Source organism: Dipteris shenzhenensis, chromosome 10 (assembly GCF_047967505.1).
Source record: "Dipteris shenzhenensis isolate YYH24624 ecotype China chromosome 10, Dip_SZ_1.0, whole genome shotgun sequence".
Lineage (NCBI taxonomy): Eukaryota > Viridiplantae > Streptophyta > Polypodiopsida > Gleicheniales > Dipteridaceae > Dipteris > Dipteris shenzhenensis.
Window position 1 is genome coordinate 26,342,077 of NC_141605.1, and position 20,430 is coordinate 26,362,506.

Below are 20,430 nucleotides of genomic sequence, written 5' to 3' on the forward strand. Positions count from 1 at the left end.
AGGCAGGCTGCCTCCAAAGGAGAGAGGCACGTCGAGAGGGCGTGTGCATGACAACCAGGGTAGGAGGGCGGTGGGGATTAACAAAAGTGAAGAAGAGGTTAAACTGATGAGATCGGAAAGTTGGGCACCGGGAAAAGTAGGGCTACCGGCTGCCGGGAAGTTGGGCTACCGGAAAGTTAGGCTGACGGAAAAAGTTGGGTTGCCGGAATTTCATTTACCGGCCATCTTCCTTAAAGCTCTGTTTTTTAAATCATCTTCTTCATTTTCTTCATTTTTCTGCTTCATCGCCATAGCCGAGCTTCATCTGCTTCGTCGCCATAGCCGAGCTTCATCATCTTTTTCTTCTTCGCCATAGCCATCTCCATCTCCATCTCCATCTCCATCTTCTTCCCCTCCTCCCATCTCCTTCGCAATGCTGATGACCACCTCTTCCAAAGACAAGAAAGGAAACCTCCTCCCCAATCACCTACCCCTCGCCCTCTCCTCCTCCAAACTCTCCAACCAATTCTTCACCGTCTCCCTTATCGCCTCCTGGTACTTCTCCAACATCGGCGTCCTCCTCCTCAACAAGTACCTCCTCTCCAATTATGGCTTCAAGTTCCCCATCTTCCTCACCATGTGCCACATGACCGCCTGCTCCCTCCTGAGCTACATTGCGATCGCCTGGCTCAAGATGGTGCCCATGCAAGCGATCCGCTCCCGCGTGCAGCTTGCCAAGATTTCGGCTCTTAGTGTCATTTTTTGTGCTTCTGTGGTGAGCGGTAACATATCATTGAGATATTTACCCGTGTCGTTCAACCAAGCTGTCGGGGCAACCACTCCCTTCTTTACGGCAGTTTTCGCTTACTTGGTGTCTATGAAGAGGGAAGCTTGGCTAACTTACGCCACGTTGGTGCCGGTGGTAGCCGGTGTTGTTATAGCCAGTGGGGTATGTGATTTTACCTTATTATGTAACATTCATACCCAAATCGAATGGTTGGTTGGCCACCGTCTTGAGCGCTCCAGGGTGAACGATTTTAGGATTTCTGTTTGATACACCCTTACACTTTGCTTTTTGGGATTCCATCCTTTGCCCATTTGAGTATACGTTATATAATTTCTCTTGTTGTGTGTCACTCGGAAGCTGAAGTTGGCGAGGTCTTGTTCATCCATTTCGTGATTGCATTACGAATTGTTACTAGTCGATTAATTTCGAGTTTGGGCTCCATCGAGGATCTCGATCTGCACTTGAACGATTGTCAGTGGATTTCTCTCATGGAATGTCTGCATAATATCTATTGATCTAACTTTGTCCTGTTTGGGGCAGGGCGAGCCCAGCTTTCATCTTCACGGCTTCATCATGTGTGTTGGTGCCACTGCTGCTCGAGCTCTTAAGTCAGTTTTGCAAGGGATATTACTGTCTTCTGAAGGGTAAGTGGATGCTTGCATTCCCAATGGAATGATGGCCTTTTCTGTGTAGCGTTTGCTCTATTTAGGTCTCTGGCAAGTACTTTATCGGTCTAAGGATCTGTCACTCTGTTCTCTTTCAAAACAGGGAAAAGTTGAACTCGATGAATCTGCTTCTATACATGGCGCCGATTGCAGTCATTGTGCTGCTGCCAGCAACCATGCTTATGGAGCCCAATGTGCTGCGGATTACAATTGCTTTGGCTAGGCAAGATTCACGAATAGTTTTGTACCTTGTCGTCAATTCAGCTATGGCTTACTTCGTGAACTTGACCAATTTCTTGGTGACCAAGCACACAAGTGCCTTGACACTGCAGGTCAGTTTTTAGCATCGTTGACAGCTTGTTCTTGTTGCGTTGGTCTGTACCACGTACATCTTGATGGGTGTTGTTGCTTGAAAGTCTCTCTCTCTCTCTCTCACACACACACACACACACACACACACACGCGCGCGCGTGCATAGCATCTTTTTAGACAACAATTGCACAGAGAGAGAGAGAGAGACCCACGCCACACTTTGGCTACTTCGCTTCCTAATGTGTGGTTTGCTGTGTATCGATTTGATGGCTCCAAGTTATCAAAAGTGCCTTAGACCCGACCCATGCCACACTTTGGCTACTTCGCTTCCTAATGTGTGGTTTGCTGTGTATCGATTTAATGGCTCCAAGTTATCAAAAGTGCCTTAGTATGATTAGATGCATGATGCAGGGTACTTCAATCCTTGGCTGAGATTTCAAGAAAGGATGTCAGGACAAAGGGCTTGTCCTCTCATCTCCCCCTTAGCTTGGATTCAACGTTTAGTACCCAACCCATTAGGCTTCTATGTGGATGGGTTAGCTGTACTGGATCCGCTGTTTTATATAAGTAGAGCCTCCTATGCTGACACATGATTATGCTTGTCACCATTCGTGTTCGGTGCCATTGTATGTTTTTGTAGCTGTTAAGTGGACTTTGTTTGCTATGCCAGTTCAACTTGCCATTGTACATGCAAAAATTGAAAAAAGCTTAGAGATGCTTTTCCATCACTGCTTCTGTGCAGAGATATTCTCTCTCTCTCTCTCTCTCTCATATGAAATCTGAGTAGATCAATGACTATGGAGTCTTGGATTGGGAGGGTGTTGTCTTGTATAGGAAGAGAGGGATAATGGCTGTGCATTGCTCATGTGTTACGATTAATAATAATTCAAGCATGTCTCAATTGTCCTGCTAGGACTAAAGCAGGCGATCATCTGACTCTGCTCACTTTTTATCAGTTTGTTTCTTTCTTGAATCTAAGAAAGTTGTACAAAGCAGAAGGAATATGATTGTGTCTATGATTGCCATGGGACCCTTGGAATGCTTTTTACTCATGGGGTGGACAACTTTTACAACACGTACACTTCTATAGACGGCAGACCAGTTGCTATATGCCACGTAGGAGCTAGCAAACTGTGTTTTTGACATGACATCTACTCAGGTTGCATAGGCTGTTGGATTGAGTATTGGACCTATGGCTCCTAGTCAGGGGTGCCCGGCTGTCTTGTTAAATCAACATGGTCTGCAACATGCTACAAGATTGAGTGAATGACCAGTGTCATTTGACTTGATGGAAGTGTATGATAGCATTCAAGCATCTCTTCCTCAGGGGGCACAGCTTAAAACAAACTGTGCACAGGAAGAGCTTCATCTCTCTCTCTCTCTCTCACACACACAGGTGTGGAGATTTTGTTGCTTTATATTACACAGTAGCATCCCCGAAAGGAGAGCTCAAAAGTACATCAACTGAAAATCTCAGTTTATGACGAGTATACATCATAGTCCATGTAATGAGTCTGCAGAAAGAAGAGATTGCTGCAGTGAGCGTCTAATAAAAGGATAGGTAGAAAAAGTAGGATCACCAAAGACTCTATGATTTCAATATTTCCATAGAGTCCATAGTGCCGAGTAATGAACCCAGAAGAAAAATAACTCAAACTCCTGTCAGCGTGGATGAATCCCAAAAAGCCAGAAATGCTTGCCTAACTAGTTCTCAAATGTTGCTGAAGAAGACTCAAAAGTCTTTAGTGTGTGGGCAATGTCAAAGGAGATGAGGCATAGATTCCTGTGGAGGCAAACATCAGTGACAAACAGCAGGAGCAATGTGTCTGTGTGCTAAAAGCTGTCCTGACGGAAAGATCCCTAGCATCACCCGCCACAAAAAAATCTGTTGTCGAAGAGGAACTTTGCAATCTCTTCCTCCACCACTTCACTGGGCGATTCATGCGCCATAGTTTATTTGCCTTATCAGAAACCCAAGGTGGGGGCCAAAGAACCTTGTACAAAGGAGATACCGTGAGATAATCTCAAAGGATGGGCTGATGATCCTGGGGAATGAGGAGTCCAATCTTCAAGCCTGTTCTAAAGCTCAAGTGGGGTTATTGGCAGAAAGGTCTGAAGCATGTGCCCTATCAGCTAGATTTAGATGCTCGTTTGGGAGAGACTAAAATGAAATCGTTTGGACTTCACAAGTAGTTGTAGCTTGAATGAAGAGATTTTGGACTACTTTTTGATTAGCCTTCTCCTTTAGTGCTAGCCTTCGTCATGGCTGAGTCTGCCCTTCACCTACGGAGTGCCGACAGAAAGTATGTGTGGGTGTGTGGATGTGTATGTGTGAGAGCATATTTTTATACTATGGTCCACACCCATTGTTGGGCGCTGATGACCTCAATGGGGATGTCATAGTAGCTAGTCCCTACTATGCGCGATGGAGTTTATGCTTTTCAATCTTATGAGTGACTATCGTGAGATTGAAACTGCACTATGTTGTGTTTTTAGAGGATGAGTTTGGGAATGTTCCTGGATTCATTTAGGTGTATGGAGCATGTGAGCAATGGTTTGCCACAAAGGGCGATAATGCATCCCTAAAACCTATTTCGTGGTGGCCAAAGGAAAAGGTATGTGGTACCATCATCATGAATCACATTTGCCACAGAGCGGACCCCTTTGAAAGTAATAAAGAAGGAACGTCTAGGTTCCTGTAAAGCCAACGGAGGATCAAAGGCCTTTGACCAATGTATACTTTCAGCCCATAAAGAATTGCCCTGTAAAGAGTCACGGCCATGCTATTCCAAGTGTGAAAGGATATGCTTCCAATCAAATATCATTTTGGAGACCAAAGGACAGCCTTTGATCTTGCCATCAATTCTACCAAGTAAAAAATCCCAGTGAGTGGGCTGCCAATAACCAAAAGTAGAGGTGGTAACGTGCGAAAGCAAAGAGCGCATCATGGTAGCCCAAGGTTGATCTCCTTGCAGAAATTGCAGCATCATTTTGCCCTTATGAGCAGGGATATGCATATGAATGTTGAGAATATTTAAACCCCATGCATCTTTGGTGAGCAGAGACGTTGCATTGAAAGCAATCTCAAACTTTTCAGGCCATGTTTGGAATGCCAAAAAGTTTCCATAATGGTTGACATAAAGCATGTAACGTCTGCCTTGCCAAACATGATCAAAGGCTGGTGAAATTGAATGTATGCCACCAAAATGGATTGGACTATTCTTAGGCGAACATGTAATGGCCAAGTTGCTAGTTTCCAGCATTCCAATTGTTTCTTCGATTTTGCAAGCACCCAGTCAGTTTGTTGACGAGGACTAATCGTCCAGCCCAAAGGTTAACGAAGATGACGAACTAACTAAGTAGACGGAACAATTTCCCTCGGCCATAAAAGACTATGCCAGTCTTTAGAATGCAATGGCAAAAGCTTAGATTTCTTGAAATTCAAATGTAGACTAGCGGCCGGGCCGTATAATGATAGAGCATGCATAAGGGAAGAAAGATCCCTCTTAGTATTCTTTGGAGTAAAAAAAGAATCATAAGCATATGCTTGAGCAACCATAGTGCGACTTTCAGGAATTTCCAATCCATGCAACATGTTTGTAGTCACAAGATGATCCATGTATTGAAGCATTGGATGCGTGGCTATCGCATACAAAAGTGCACTAAGTGGACATCCGTGGTGACTCGAACAACAGAGAGTCCAATTATCAGAAATATCCCCAGACAAAATACAAGCAGTTTTATTGTCATTATACAACCAGTAAGTAACATGCTGCATTTTTGTGCCAAAACCCAAAGCTTGCATGATCTGTGAAATGAAATCCCATTGAACCGTGTCAAAAGCGTTGGCAATGTCTGTGGATTTGTATGTGTGAGAGCATACTTTTATACTATGGTCTACACCCACTGTTGGGCGCTGATGACGTCAATGGGGATGTCATAGTAGCTAGTCCCTGCTATGCGTGATGGAGTTTATGGTTTTCAATCTTACGAGTGACTATCGTGAGATTGAAACTGCACTATGTTGTGTTTTTAGAGGATGAGTTTGGGAATGTTCTTGGATTCATCTAGGTAAAGGCTGAGCTGAAGCAATAATTGAGACCAATGATGCCTCTCAGAGGCCAACATATGAGTATTACGAGTTTGTGCTGTTCATCTGCCATGATAACTTCAAAAAAGCTGTTGTAGATGAACGCCACAGTATGATCTTCAGCCACCTGTTGCTCTTAATGATAACCAAGGCAGATGGATTGTTATACAGTGTCTTATCCAAGGAGAGCTATTTGAATTTGCCTTTGTCTATGCACCTCAATCCTCTCATAGTAGAGGTTTGATTTGGGATTGTTTGTGCTGTTCATCTGCAATGATAACTTCAAAAAAGCCCTTAGCTGCATAATGCACCTTGCGTACAAAACAACCTCCCAAAGTTCTTGTTAACCAATTGCCCACATCAAGTTGCAACAGGCATACGACCTAGGAAGAAGATAATGAGAGCGTGATTAGCGTATTCCCGTGTACTGGGTCTACTATTTGATCAACCTCCACCATAATTCCAACAGTTGGAGGAGCATCTTTCCAGCCCTTCCTTGTGTCTTCAAACCCTTGATGCATTACATCGAAAACTAATTGTGCCTCCTGTGAGGGGTAGACAGGGTCATCTTGACGCAAAGCCTGCTTTTGCTTCTTGCTTCTTGTTTTGAGCAATCGTTCTTTATCGAAAGTCTTTTTGAATTCATAAGTTGCCATTGTAAATGAAGAAAGAAGAAAGGATGAAGAAATTTATGCATAGTGACATAGTAAGGTCTTAAGACAGCCCAAAAAAAGGATAAAAATAGGTGCTATATGCAAGAAAGAGGAATAACAGGGCGAGTAAAAAAACCTCCCCAAAGCGAGCTTGGAAAGGAAAAAATGAAATTCTATAAACAGACGAAAAAGAGAACAAAGGTAAAAACAAGGAGCACAAAGAAGACATCAGAAATAGACGACATAGTGTTGAGAGTTCACGCTCAACATCATGTGATCATGTGTGCATAGCACCAGCACATGATCATATGTGCATACCACTAACCTTATAGAGTGCTATAGAGGAAAGGGTTCGATCCCCTAACCCTAACCCTAAAAGGGTTTGTATATAATCTATTTTTTCAACTAAATCTAGTGTACAGTTAGTCATTTGTGGTGTGCTCTCTAGCTGTGCCCTCTCTCCTCATCTCCACTCTTCTCCTCTCCCCTTTTCATATTTTGTCATGGTATCAGAGCTCCCTTGCCTTTCGTTGAGGCATTGCGATCCTTGAGAGAGATTGTGAGATTGAGAGTTCTCGAGTGTTCTCGTGAGAGTTCACTTCCGTAGAGAATTTTCGTTCATTGGAAAAATTTCCGTCCATTCATTTCCGCTGAGAGATTCTTGTGTGAGAGAGAGTCCATCGCGTGTTCACTGAGTTCATTGAGAGAGATTCTGAGTGTGTTTCATTCTCTGTGTGAGAGAGATGAGTTTTCTATGCTTCAGTGAGAGAGAGAGAGAGTTAGTTTTGTGAGAAGAAAGAAATAGAGAGAAATTGCTTGCGTGCTCATTGAGAGGAAGAGACTCTGTTCCATGTCTCCATGGTTGCTCGTGGCTAAGCAATAGCTCCTCAATAAGCAGAAGCCATCGACCACTGCTCCGACAAGGGCTCATGAAGCTCATAGCCAATTGAGACGACCCTTGACTGCCTCTATCGACGGGCTGCCTCCAAACAACAAGCCTACCTTCCAAGCGGCTCTCCTACTCACACACGGGATGCGGCTCAACAACGACTGCTTCGACGCCTCAGGCCTCTTCAACCAGCCTTGCAACATACCTTAGCCTCTGCAAAACCGCTCCCGAAGGATTGCTCTTTCCAACAACGCCCACGGATCTCTTTAGCCTCTAAGGCCAGCCCACGACGTTGCATCTTTCAAACGACAAACCTCCTCAGCGACTCCTATGGCCTCCACACCAACGATGCGAAGCTACATAGCTCTGCAACCTTCGACGCCCCAACTAACAGCCACCATCAACGCTAGTGCCTCCCGAGCGGTTCCATCAACCTGCATGCGGATCTCCTACAGCAGCTCTAGGCATCAAGCACATCGCCCGCTCCAAGAGCCCGTAGCTACAATGAAAGCCCAAGCTTCAACGACCCTGTAGCTCCCAGGCTCCTCGGCTCAGCTTCCAAGCCTCAAGCACCGAGCTCTAGCAGCAGCCTCATAGTAGGCGGATTGACAATAGTGGCTCCTACGTCATCTTCCACAACGATCGCATCTTCGAGCTCCTACGCAGTAGCATCATGTCAACAATGACAGTGCTTATGAGCCACATCGCCTTTGAGCTCTAAAGCTCCATCGAAGCCGCCTTCCTCAAACGACCTTCACGCATCAGAGGACTAGCTCTACAGTCAGCCACGGGCACTGGCTCTCCAACGCAAGTGCATACGCACGACTCGTAGCACCAGCTCCTAGCCCAGCGACACCTCAGCTCCAGACGCGAGCAAACGGTCTACTCCATCTCCAGTAACTAGTTTGAGACTCCAAGGGCTCTAGCAACGAAAAGCTTGTGTTTTTAGTTTTCGACAGCAGCTCTTCTCCGAACGGCCAATGACGGAGAAGATGACGGAATCTTTAAGATTCTGTTAGCACCTCAAAAGATTTCGATAAGCTAAATCACGACACGTGGCATATCCTATCTCCATGCCACGTTAGTAGTCTCGTTAGTTTGCCACGTCAGCATCAGGCTGGTCATATGCCACGTCATCTTATCTGTCACGTGGCAGATAAGCTCTTAATTCTTGACACGTGGCACGAATGCCACATCAGCTCAGTAGTCCACGTCACCTCTGTCACGTCATTTGTTACGTCATCACTGCCACGTCATCATTGCCATGTCATCTGCTGACATCATCTGTGTCACCTCAGCACAGGCTTCACTGGCACACCTCTTGGTAGGCACAGTGCCAGGTCACACTACATGTGACCCATAGTGACACATCATCATTGAGCACATTTGCACTCCTTTTGCCCCTCCACCTAGATCGCTCCAAAAAAAAAAGTTGCTCGTTTTTTCGTGCTCTACGCGCTCGTTACATCACGCGCATATTTCGGTGCAAGTTACACTCACATTTTAGCCTCGCCAACGAAACCACTTCCTTCACGCACATTCGCCTCTACATCGACGCATCTGATCCAGTACTTAAAAAGAACAAAAGAAAAGGAATTATTTGCTGTTCTTTCATCGATCGACGGTTGGTATAGACTAGATCAAAGTAGACTAGATTGCCATAGAGGGGATGCTTTGAATTTTCCCAAGTTGCCAATCTAAGCCATGCCCGAAATTTTCGACTAGTATTTATTCGGAGTCCGTCCATACGCTCACATATGGTTTCACATCATTACATTATCTGAAACCTTCGTTCATCAGCTCAGTGAGTAGACTTCAGAGAGTACAGAGGCATTGCAGATTGATTCAGTGGGCAGATAGCACTTGATTTCACACACACATGCCACCATTGTAAAGCCTATTCGGCTATCTCACGGCATCGTGTACATCATTTCAGCCTTGTAAAGCCTCTTGGCTATTCCCGGCATCATTGCCACAAGCCTTGTAATACACATTAGATTTTATATATTGCAGTCCTATCTTCACCGACGGTTCAGAGATTTCACTTGGCATAGACAATGTATTTGCAGTTGATTCATACAGGGATTTTCACGACACTTTTAAGTACATTTCTTGCATCATGTCGACTAGCAACCTCAATCTGGAGGCATCTGCTAAGTTAGACAACTCCAATTACGGTACATGGAAATACCGAATGGAGGCTATTCTTGTACTTCATGACAAATGGGAGTACGTCAATGAGACCATTGGATGATTGAGCCACCATTAGCTCTACTCCATCTGTTGTCACAGCATCAACAACGGGATCTACAGCTACACAAACAGTTTTCGCACTAGTAGCAGATCCTGCCATCGCCCGAGCTCAGGCAGAATGGGATAAGAAAGACAAGTATGCCTATCATCTGATCAAGCAGAATGTACAAGATGTCATGCTAGGACAGCTCAACACAGTCAAGACATCGAAAGAAGCATGGGATATGTTCGCAGCTCTCTACGAGTCCAAGAACACATCCAGGATTCTCACCCTGAGAAACCAAATCAACCAGAGTTTCCGCAACAGTAGTGAAACCGATCATGCTTATGTACTCCGCATAAAAGACTACAACAATCAACTTGCAGCGGCAGGAGAGACTATGAATCCCGCATAAATGGTTTAAGTAATCCTGAATGGACTAGGAGAGGGATACGAGAATCTAGTCTAGAGTATTACCATCCAACGGCAAATTTCGACACTGGAAGAACTTCAGTCAGTCCTACTTGGTGAAGAACTTAGGACTCAAGCTATTCAAGCACGTAAAGGTCATTCTAATGATCAGGCATTCACAGCTTCAGGCAGAGGCAGAGGCAGAGGTAGATCATATCAGAAAAGTGGTTATCATTAACAAAATCAAAGTCAGAATCAACATCAGCATCAGCATCATCCTCAACAACATTAGAATCAGCAAAGAGGAAATCATTCCAACCTAGGAAGATTTCAAGGACGAGGGAATGCATCCACCAATGTGTCAAACATCCAGTGTAACTACCGTTACAAGTTTGGACACTATGAAAGAGATTGCCGCAAGAAGCAGTACGACCAAGGCGGTCAATCCAGCAGTAATCGAGGGAATTCTCGAGGCAGAGGAAATCATCGTGGTGGACATTCTAGTCACAGTCATTTTGCAAATGAACATGGGCGAGAAAATGCATCAGACTGATATAGTGTACCCAGACACTGATTACAATCTCAAATAGGATTACAGCTATCAAGTCGACCAAGTGGAACATGATCCTTGGTATATCGACAGCGGTGCATCATCTCACATGACAAATCATCAGGAATGGTTCACAGAAATAAAGCCATTAGAAGAATGTCATATATACAGTAAACAATGCACCGAATCCAAATCAAGGGACATGTGTTATCCCTATGAACAATTTCACTGGTACGAAAGGATTGGTGAAAGATGTGCTCTATGTTTCGAAGCTTAGCAAGAATCTTTTGTCAGTAGGTCAAATGACGGAACACAACTACAGAGTCATCTTTGACGGTGATGAATGCACTATCAGAGACAAATCCAAAAGATGTCAACTAGTAGCAAAAGGTGTCAAGGAAGGACGCTAACACAGAATGCTAGCTACAGTACTAGATAAGCATGCCATGTCAGCTCAACCGCAACAGATGCCACTCTCTGCAAAATGGCACAAGAGATATGGTCATGTCAACTTCAAGTACTTATTAGATCTCAGGAATCAAAATATGGCAATCGGGGTTCCAAAGCTACAGTTTCTTGGAAAGGTTTGCGAAGCATGTTGCTTCGGCAAACGAAAGCGAACCAACTTTGTCAGAAGTACCTCTCGTGCACGAGGTATTCTTGATTTGATACATACAGATGTATGGGGTTATGTCCAGACCCGCAGCATAAATGGTTCACTTTATTACTTGACTTTCATCGATGACTACAGCAGATATTGTTGGGTCTACTTTCTGAAAGAGAAATCTGAAGTGTTTTTCAGATTTTAAGAATTCAAAGCCATGGTAGAAAACCAGACGGGCAGAAAGACCAAGGTCATGAGATCAGATAGAGGAGGTGAATACATGTCTTCAGCATTCATGAACTTTTGCAGAAGTCACGGCATTCGAAGACAATTCACATGTGTAGATACTCCTCAGCAGAATGCAAGAGCTGAAAGGAAGAATGGGACTTTAGCAGATAGTGCTAGAGCAATGCTTAGTGAAAAGCATCTTACGAATCAGTATTGGGTAGAAGCAATAGCCACTGTAAACTATTTGCTTAATCGGCTTCCTACCAAACCGATACAGGGTATGACTCCTTATGAAGCATTCACTGGACACAAGCCACACATTGGGCATCTCCGCATATTTGGTTGCATAGCATATGCCCACATACATAATGATCATCGTAGGAAATTGGATGCGAAGTCACGCAAATGCATCATGGTTGGCTACAGTGAAGAAAGCAAAGCATACAAATTGTATGATCCCATCAACCGCAAGGTCATTATCTCCAGAGATGTAATCTTTGATGAGGAATCAGAATGGAAAACCTCACCTACACAGGAGATAGAAGCATCGACTTCACAATCATCTACAGAACAGGTTGATGAAGAAGAGCAAGAATTGCCAGTAACACCCTAAGCAGAGCCATAGTAGCTCAGACGGTCTACTAGGGAAAGTAGACCTCCAGCCATATTGACATATGCTCATAAAGGCAAAGCAATTCAGGTGAAAACCACCAACTATGCTCTTATGACTACCATCATGGCTACAGAAGAGCCAGTGTACTTCGAAGACGCAATAGGCAAGCCAGAATGGCAAACTGCTATGAATGAAGAAATGGATGCTTTGTATAAAAATAACACTTGAGAATTATGCGACCTTCCACTAGGAAAGAAAGCCATCGCAAACAAATGGGTATACAAAGTGAAGTACAATCTAGATGGAAGTATTCAGAGATACAAAGCCAGACTAGTTGCAAAAGAATTTGCACAACAATATGGTCAAGACTATGATGAGACTTATGCTCCAGTAGCAAAGATGGATTCCATACGGTTCTTGATATCACTAGCGACACTCAGTAAATGGAATGTGTATCAGCTCAATGTCAAGAATGCATTTCTCAATGGTTATCTAGACGAGGAAGTCTACATGGAACAACCAGCAAGTTATGTTGAACCAGAAAATGAGAATAAGGTTTGCCATTTCAAGAAAAGTCTCTACGGCTTAAAGCAAGCACCCAGAAGTTGGTATAACAGAATCGACAAGTATTTTGCTAATCTGGGATGCATGAAATCCAATGCAGATCATACTCTCTGCTACAAAGTTCAAGGGGAAGACATTACTATTGCACTTTTGTACGTAGATGATCTGATTGTGACAGGAAGCAAGGATAGCTTCATCAGAAAACTAAAACAAGACTTATCTGCAGAGTTCGACGTGAAAGATCTTGGACTTATGCACAATTGTCTTGGAATTGAGTTTTGGAGAGTTATAGATAGCACATTCATGAGTCAGCTCAAGTATGTTGACAGTTTCCTGAAGAAGTTTCATATGTCAGATTGCAAGATTGCAGCCACTCCCATGGAACAGAGTTTGAAACTTACTAAAGATTCAGAAAAGTCTACAGTCAATGACAGATACTACATGCAGCTCATCGGATCTCTTATATATCTGACAATCACACGGCCAAATATTTGCTATGCAGTAAGCTCACTAGCACAGTTTATGGCAAATCCAAAACAGTCTCATTGGAATGCAGCCAAAAGAGTCTTGAGATACATCAGAGGTACAAGACAGTTTGGGATAGAATATAGAGGAAGTCATCCATGGTTGCATGGATACTGTGACAGTGACTATGCCGGAGATCATGAGACCAGGAGATCGACACAGGGATATGCATTTTTACTTGGTCAAGGTGCTATATCATGGTTGTCAAACAAACAACCAACTGTTTCTTTGTCTTCGACTGAAGCAGAATATAGAGCACTCACTACAGGTGCATGTGAGGCCATATGGCTTATAAGACTATTGTCAGAAACAGATTACTTTGATGAGTCAAAGCCAACAACAATATACTGCGATAATCAATCGGCTCAAGCATTGGCCAAGAATCCAGTATATCACTCTAGGACAAAGCACATTCATGTCAGAGAAAGAGTGTTACTTGGTGACATCACACTGCAGCATTGTGATAGCAAAGAGAATGTTGCAGACATCTTTACCAAACCACTCGGTAAAGAGCTATTCGAGAAACATCGACTAGCTCTTGGTTTGATGCAGAGGAAGGACATTCCCATTAAAGAGGTGTGATGGAATGTAATGCTCAGTCCTTCTTCGATTCCCCAGAATCATCATCTTGAGGGAAGGCCTACTTCATGATGTTGATCTTGAGGGAAGGTGTTGAGAGTTCACGCTCAACATCATGTGATCATGTGTGCATAGCACGATCACGTGATCATATGTGCATAGCACTAACCTTATAGAGTGCTATAAAGGAAAGGGTTAGATCCCCTAACCCTAACCCAAAAGGATTTGTATATATTCTATTTTTTCAACTAAATCTAGTGTACAGTTAGTCATTTGTGGTGTGCTCTCTAGCTGTGCCCTCTCTCCTCATCTCCACTCTTCTCCTCTCCCCTCTTCATATTTTGTCACATAGCACTGCTAAAAGAAACCCCTAGACGCAGAAGAGAGAAACGAGTAAAAGAGCAGAAAAAATAGGTAAGGAGAAAGGTGGCGACAGTAGGAAGGTCGCTGAAATCTGCACGCATGTTGAGGAAACTCAAGGGGCGTAGAACCAAATGCGCCAGTGTAGAGAATGCCTAAACGCAGCAAAGAACCGGGCCAACGAGCTTGAAGACGGGTCGCAGCAACAGAAGGCCTTCGAATAAGCCACCAAGGAGAGCAGAAGACTGTTGGGGTGTGATGGAACCCCTAACCAAAGTCGCTGCAAGAAGGAGGCACGCTATAGCTCTTGTTCCACGCTTTCCCACTCTCACCTCTCACACGCTGCACACACACACACACATAGGTTGGATAGCCAGCCCCCCTTGGGGTTTTCAGCCTTCCCATGACTACCTTTGGGTCCTCCAATCTGTCGTTCAACTTTCTGGGCCTTCGTTCTCTACTCACACTTGTTGCAAAACACCTCCCGAGGCCTTATGTGCTCTGCACAGGTCATCTGGCTCTTCTTCTCTGGTTTCTGTCTATTCCCTGCCCTCTGCTCCCTTTTATGCCGCCCTAATTTTGAGTTCCTGCTGTGTGAGTGCGTGTGGGTTTTATTGGGAGTTTTCCTCAGGCTATGTGTGTATATTTGTGTAGCCTAGTTCTGTTGATAGTTTTGCTGCCATTATTGACACGACCTAGCAGGATCTAACCCCATCAAAACCTTGGTCTGCCACACTAGAATCCGATGCAGGCAACTCACCACCCAACCATGATGCTCATGGGTCTTGAACGTGTAGAATCTGAGCATCTGTCCCGAGTCACAGGCTAGAGAGCCTCATGGGAACTGCCAGCCTTGCAAGACGTACCTCTCCCTTGGCGTCCCATACCGCTTGGTGAAAGCTTGCGCTAGTAGATCCATGCTCTGCTCCTCCTTGGCTGGGTGTGCAACCATGGCCCTGGCCTCCCTATATAACCTCAGGGAAGAGTGTCCGCCAAGCAAAGCCAAGAAAACCACACGTGTGCCAAGAAAAGCGGAGAGCGAAAAACAATCCTATTGACCCTTGTTCCCACGGATAGCACTCTAGCCCGTATCTGCCTACCTGTCCCTAGCGTGCACATGACATACTCCCCTTCCTCAAAGAGCTCACGAGCTTGAAGACAGGTCGCAGCAACAGAAGGCCTTCGAATAAGCCACCAAGGAGAGCAGAAGACTGTTGGGGTGTGATGGAACCCCTAATTAAAGTTGCTGCAAGAAGGAGGCACGCCATAGCTCTTGCTCCACGCTCCCCCACTCTCACCTCTCACACGTTGCACACCACACACACACACAGGTTGGATAGCCAGCCCCCCTTGGGGTTTTAAGCCTTCCCGTGACCACCTTTGGGTCCTCCAATCTGTCATTCAACTTTCTAGGCCTTCGTTCTCTACTCACACTTGTTGTAAAACACCTCCCGAGGCCTTATGTGCTCTGCACAGGTCATCTGGCTCTTCTCCTCTGGTTTCTGTCTATTCCCTGCCCTTTGCTCCCTTTCTGCTGCCCTAATTTTGAGTTCCTGCTGTGTGAATGCGTGTGGGTTTTATTGGGAGTTTTCCTCAGGCATGTGTGTATATTTGTGTAGCCTAGTTCTGTTGATAGTTTTGCTGCCATTATTGACACGACCTCGCAGGATCTAACCCCATCAAAACCTTGGTCTACCACACTAGAATCCGATGCAGGCAACTCACCACCCAACCATGATGCTCATGGGTCTTGAACCTGTAGAATCTGAGCATCCGCCCCGAGCCACATGCTAAAGAGCCTCATGGGAACTGCCAGCCTTGCAAGACGTACCTCTCCCTTGGTGTCCCATACCGACTGGTGAAAGGTTGCGCTAGTAGATCCATGCTCTGCTCCTCCTTGGCTGGGTGTGTGCAACCATGGCCTTGGCCCTCCCTATATAACCTCAGGGAAGAGTGTCCGCCAAGCAAAGCCAAGAAAACCACACGTGTGCCAAGAAAAGCGGAGAAAGCGAAAAACAATCCTACTGACCCTTGTTCCCACGGATAGCACTCTAGCCCGTATCTGCCTACTGAAAGGCCTGAAGGGGGAAGAAGAGCAAGAGGGAGAGAGTGAGAGTAAGAGAGAGACTCCAAGTGTGCGGGTGTGAAGTGATGAGCCACACCACAAACTCATTAGTTTTATTAGGATTAGGTTTTGCCCTATGACTGTCTTAAGACAGTCATAGGTGTCCTATCTTTAATAAAGGGGTGGCAATGTGCCTTTACCCCAACAACCTCCCACCTAAAGGCCAATGTGCCAAAAGGGGAGAAAAGAATAAAAATTACAGCAATATACAGTTACTGTATACAAGACCATAAAATAAGAATGGTCTTATCCTAATCCCATGATGAAATGTCAATGTGCTTGGTCTTTTGATGAAAGACCGGATTCTTTGCCAACATGATAGCACTCTGACTATCACAATGCAAAACTGGCATATCTCCTGTAATGCCCAAATCTCCCACCAGCCGAGTAAGCCATATTGCTTCCTTGCAAGCCTCAGTGGCTGCAACATATTCAGCTTCAGTAGTTGACAGTGCAACGCATTTCTGCAACCCAGACACCCATGATATAGCACCTCCTGCAAATGTGAAAATATAACCGGTAGTAGACTTCCGGTTATCTGCATTCCCTGCATAGTCTGAATCTGTAAAACCATGCACCAATGCATCCTGCCTACCATAGCATATGCACAAGTCTTTGGTACCCTTGAGATACCTCAAGACACCTTTCACTGCTTCCCAGTGCCTCTTGCCTGGATTTGCCATATACCTGCTGATGACTCCCACCGCAAAGGCAATATCCGGACGAGTGGCAACCATGGCATACATCAAAGAACCAACTGCAGATGCATACGGAACCTTGGCCATTTCAGCCTTATCATCATCTGATCTGGGGCTGTCCTTACTGCTGAGTTTTAAATGTGGAGGCAACGGGGTACTAATAGACTTCCCCCCCTCCATTTTAAACCGCTGCAGTACTTTGTCAATGTACTCCTTCTGTGACAGAAACAAAAGTCCCTTGGACCTGTCACGAGTAATCCGCATGCCAAGAATATGATTTGCATCACCCAAGTCTTTCATGTCAAAAGACTTATGCAGTTGTTTCTTCAAAGCACTAATCTCATGCTGAGATTTACTGGCAATAAGCATGTCATCCACATATAGAATGAGTAGCATCAAACTGCCATCCTTTGCCCGTTTGGTGTACAAGCAATGATCGGTTTCACACCTATGATACCCTTGGGACTACATGAAGGCATCAAACTTCTTGTACCATTCTCTTGGCGCCTGCTTGAGTCCATACAAGCTCCTCTTGAGCTTACACACAAGCTGCTCTTTCCCTTTAACAGCATATCCCTCTGGCTGACTCATATAGATCTCATCATGGAGATCTCCGTGAAGAAAAGCTGTCTTCACATCCATCTGACATAAATCCATGTCGTCATGAGCAACAAGAGCTAACACTGCTCTCAAAGTAGTCATCTTGACTACAGGGGAAAAGATCTCATCAAAGTCAATGCCCTTCTCCTGCTTAAATCCCTTGGCAACCAATCTGGCCTTATACCTCGGTAAAGCATTTGAATCCACTTTGACTTTGTAAACCCACTTGCATGGCAAAATCTTTCTGCCTGCAGGTAGCTGCACCAAGTCCCATGTATCATTTTGAAGTAGGGAGTCCATTTCTGACTGCATGGCTTTCTCCCACTTCTTTCTCTGTTCTTCCCATAGCTTCCTTGAAGCTGGAAGGCTCACCACAATCTGTCAGCATGATAAAATCAGCCACATTATTGGCTCCTGGAACAAACCTGGCAGGAGGCCGTTGTACACGGGAGCTCCTCCTAACAAAATGTTTCGGATTAGGCTGCTGTCCAGCCTGTTCATCATGCATGACGGGTGGCTGTACCACCATATCTGGCTGTTCTGCAGCCCCATCTGCTGGTATATCCAGTGGTGCATCATTGGCAAAATTATCTGGCTGATTTTCAGCCTGTATACCCTCTTGAACAGGGTTATCTGGCTGCTGCATATAAATGGGCATTCTTTGCTGTCCAACATCATCATAAATAACCCTCGTGTATTCCACAGGTTGCACGGGTTCCTTGTGTACACTATCCTCTTTAAAGATGACATCATTGCTGCGTATAATCTTCCGTTTAACGGGATCCCATAACCTGTACCCCATTTCACCTTCGTCACCATAACCCATAAAGATGCATCTGATAGACTTTGGCTCCAGTTTGGTGCGCAGTTCTTTGCGTACATGAGCAAAGCACTCGCAGCCAAATACACGTAAGTGCTTATATGAAGGTGGCTTGCCAGTCCACACCTCCTCTGGCACTTTCAACTCCAAAGCCTTGTTTGGCGACCTGTTAATAATGTGAACTGCTGTTTGCACGGCTTCTGCCCAAAAGCCATGGGGTAATGCAGCATAAGACAACATACATCGAACCTTCTCCTGAATAGTTCGATTCATCCGCTCACTTGCACCATTTTGAGATGCATTATGAGGGGCTGTGAGTTCCTGTTTGATGCCCTTAGCTTGGCAAAACTGCACAAAAGCATGTGACACATACTCACCCCCATTATCGGATCTGAGGCATTTCAGCCTACGACCTGTCCGATTCTCAACCTGAGCGACAAACTTCTTGAAAGCATCTAAGGCATCGCCCTTATGCTTCAAGAAATAGACCCACACTTTGCGTGTGGCATCATCAATGAAAGTAATAAAATATTTTGCACCCCCTAGTGATAACTGTGGCATCTCACACAAATCAGTGTGCACTAGATCAAGTGGTGCTCTATGCTGGGGAGTTCTCCTCTTATGAGGAGTCACAGAATGCTTGCCAAATATGCAATGATCACAAGTAGGCAAATCTGAAAAAGAAAGAGACGGCAGATAACCCAAACGTGACAGTTCTTGCATTCCTTTAACAAACATGTGTCCCAACCGGCTATGCCACAATGAAACCTTTGGCAGCTCGGTTATGGCAACAACATGATTACCCACACTGGAAACATGAAGAGGGTACAAGGTATCACTCTTAAAACCCTCAGCCACTTCAGCCTGGCCATCAGTAATCACCCATTTGGAATCCCCAAATGTGGTGTGGTAACCACTGTCATCCAATGAGCCAGTGCTAATCAGATTTTTCTTGATTTGCGGCACATGGCGGACACCATCAAGCATGAATATGCGTCCATCAGGAAATACTATCTGTATACTGCCAATCCCTGCAATCTGACATGCATAGTTGTTCCCAAGATGAACAACTCCATGAGTACCTGTGTAGGAAGTAAACCACTCCCTATGAGGAGTAACATGAAAAGAAGCACCTGAATCCAAGAGCCAGGTGTGCATGTCATGGCCATCAATAACCAAAGCATGTGCTATTACAGCAGAAGAGCATAAAACATCATGTATGTCACTGTCACTATCCTCTGCTGCAACATTCACTGCATCCAAGTCATCTGCTTTGGCCTTGCCTTTGCCCTTGCTTCCACTGCCTGCATCCTTTGTTTCAGCCTTCTTGGCTTTCTGATCCCGTATAAACTTGAAGCACTTAGACTTCACATGTCCCTTCTTGCCACAATAAAAGCATTCAATATCCTTTTTACCACGGGACTGACTGCGGGATTTGGACTTACTAGCAGATCTCCCCTTCTGCTGAGTCCTGCCTCTATCCTGTACCTGCAAGGCATTTGAAGACTTGCTAGTCGCATTATTCTTCCTGCTCATTTCCTCCATAAGGAGAGAGCTCTCTACATCAGCATACATAAGAGTGACATTCGAATTTGACAGGGTGGTCTTGAAAGTGTCCCAACTCTCAGGGAGGGTACACAACAAGAAAGTAGCCTTGAACTCCTCATCAAGGTTCAATCCCTGTGCAATCAGCTGTGTAAAGATGGCATTGAACTCACTCAAGTGTGAGGTCATAGCTGTACCTTCCTTCATGCGAAGATCAACCAGCTTCTTCAACCAATAAACCTTACTGGCTGAGCTCTTTTGGGCATACAACTCTTCTAGCCTCTGCCATAGGCCATAAGAGGTCTTTTCAGCCTGAACATTGAACACAAGAGTATCAGAAATAGTGAGCATGATGGCTGCCCTTGCGGACAAATCAAGCTCTTCCCAGTCATTAGCTGCCATGTCAGATGGCTTGACACCCTTCACCCTTATGGGCTTAGAAATCTTCTTTAACAGAAGTACATTCAAGCACTGTTCTGCCCATAATGCATAATTGTGTGCTCCTTCCAGTTTCTTTATGTTCAGAATTGAAGAATCACTTCCCCCTGATGCCATATCAGATAAGGAAAGTATCTGACTCCCTGGAAGTAAAAAGACTGA

General features: G+C 44.9%; 1 protein-coding gene across 1 annotated transcript in view; it reads left to right on the plus strand.

Moving 5' to 3' along the window:
* Positions 1-280: 280 nt before the first annotated feature.
* The window catches only part of LOC147897618 (putative sugar phosphate/phosphate translocator At3g11320), a 37,000-nt gene continuing 16,850 nt past the window's right edge, over positions 281-20,430 (plus strand). Inside the window, exons 1-3 of the mRNA XM_087380240.1 lie at positions 281-928; positions 1,307-1,410; positions 1,535-1,763. Of these exons, the coding sequence (XP_087236366.1) occupies positions 413-928; positions 1,307-1,410; positions 1,535-1,763 (849 nt within the window). The 5' untranslated portion in view covers positions 281-412. The remainder of the gene's footprint in view (positions 929-1,306; positions 1,411-1,534; positions 1,764-20,430) is intronic.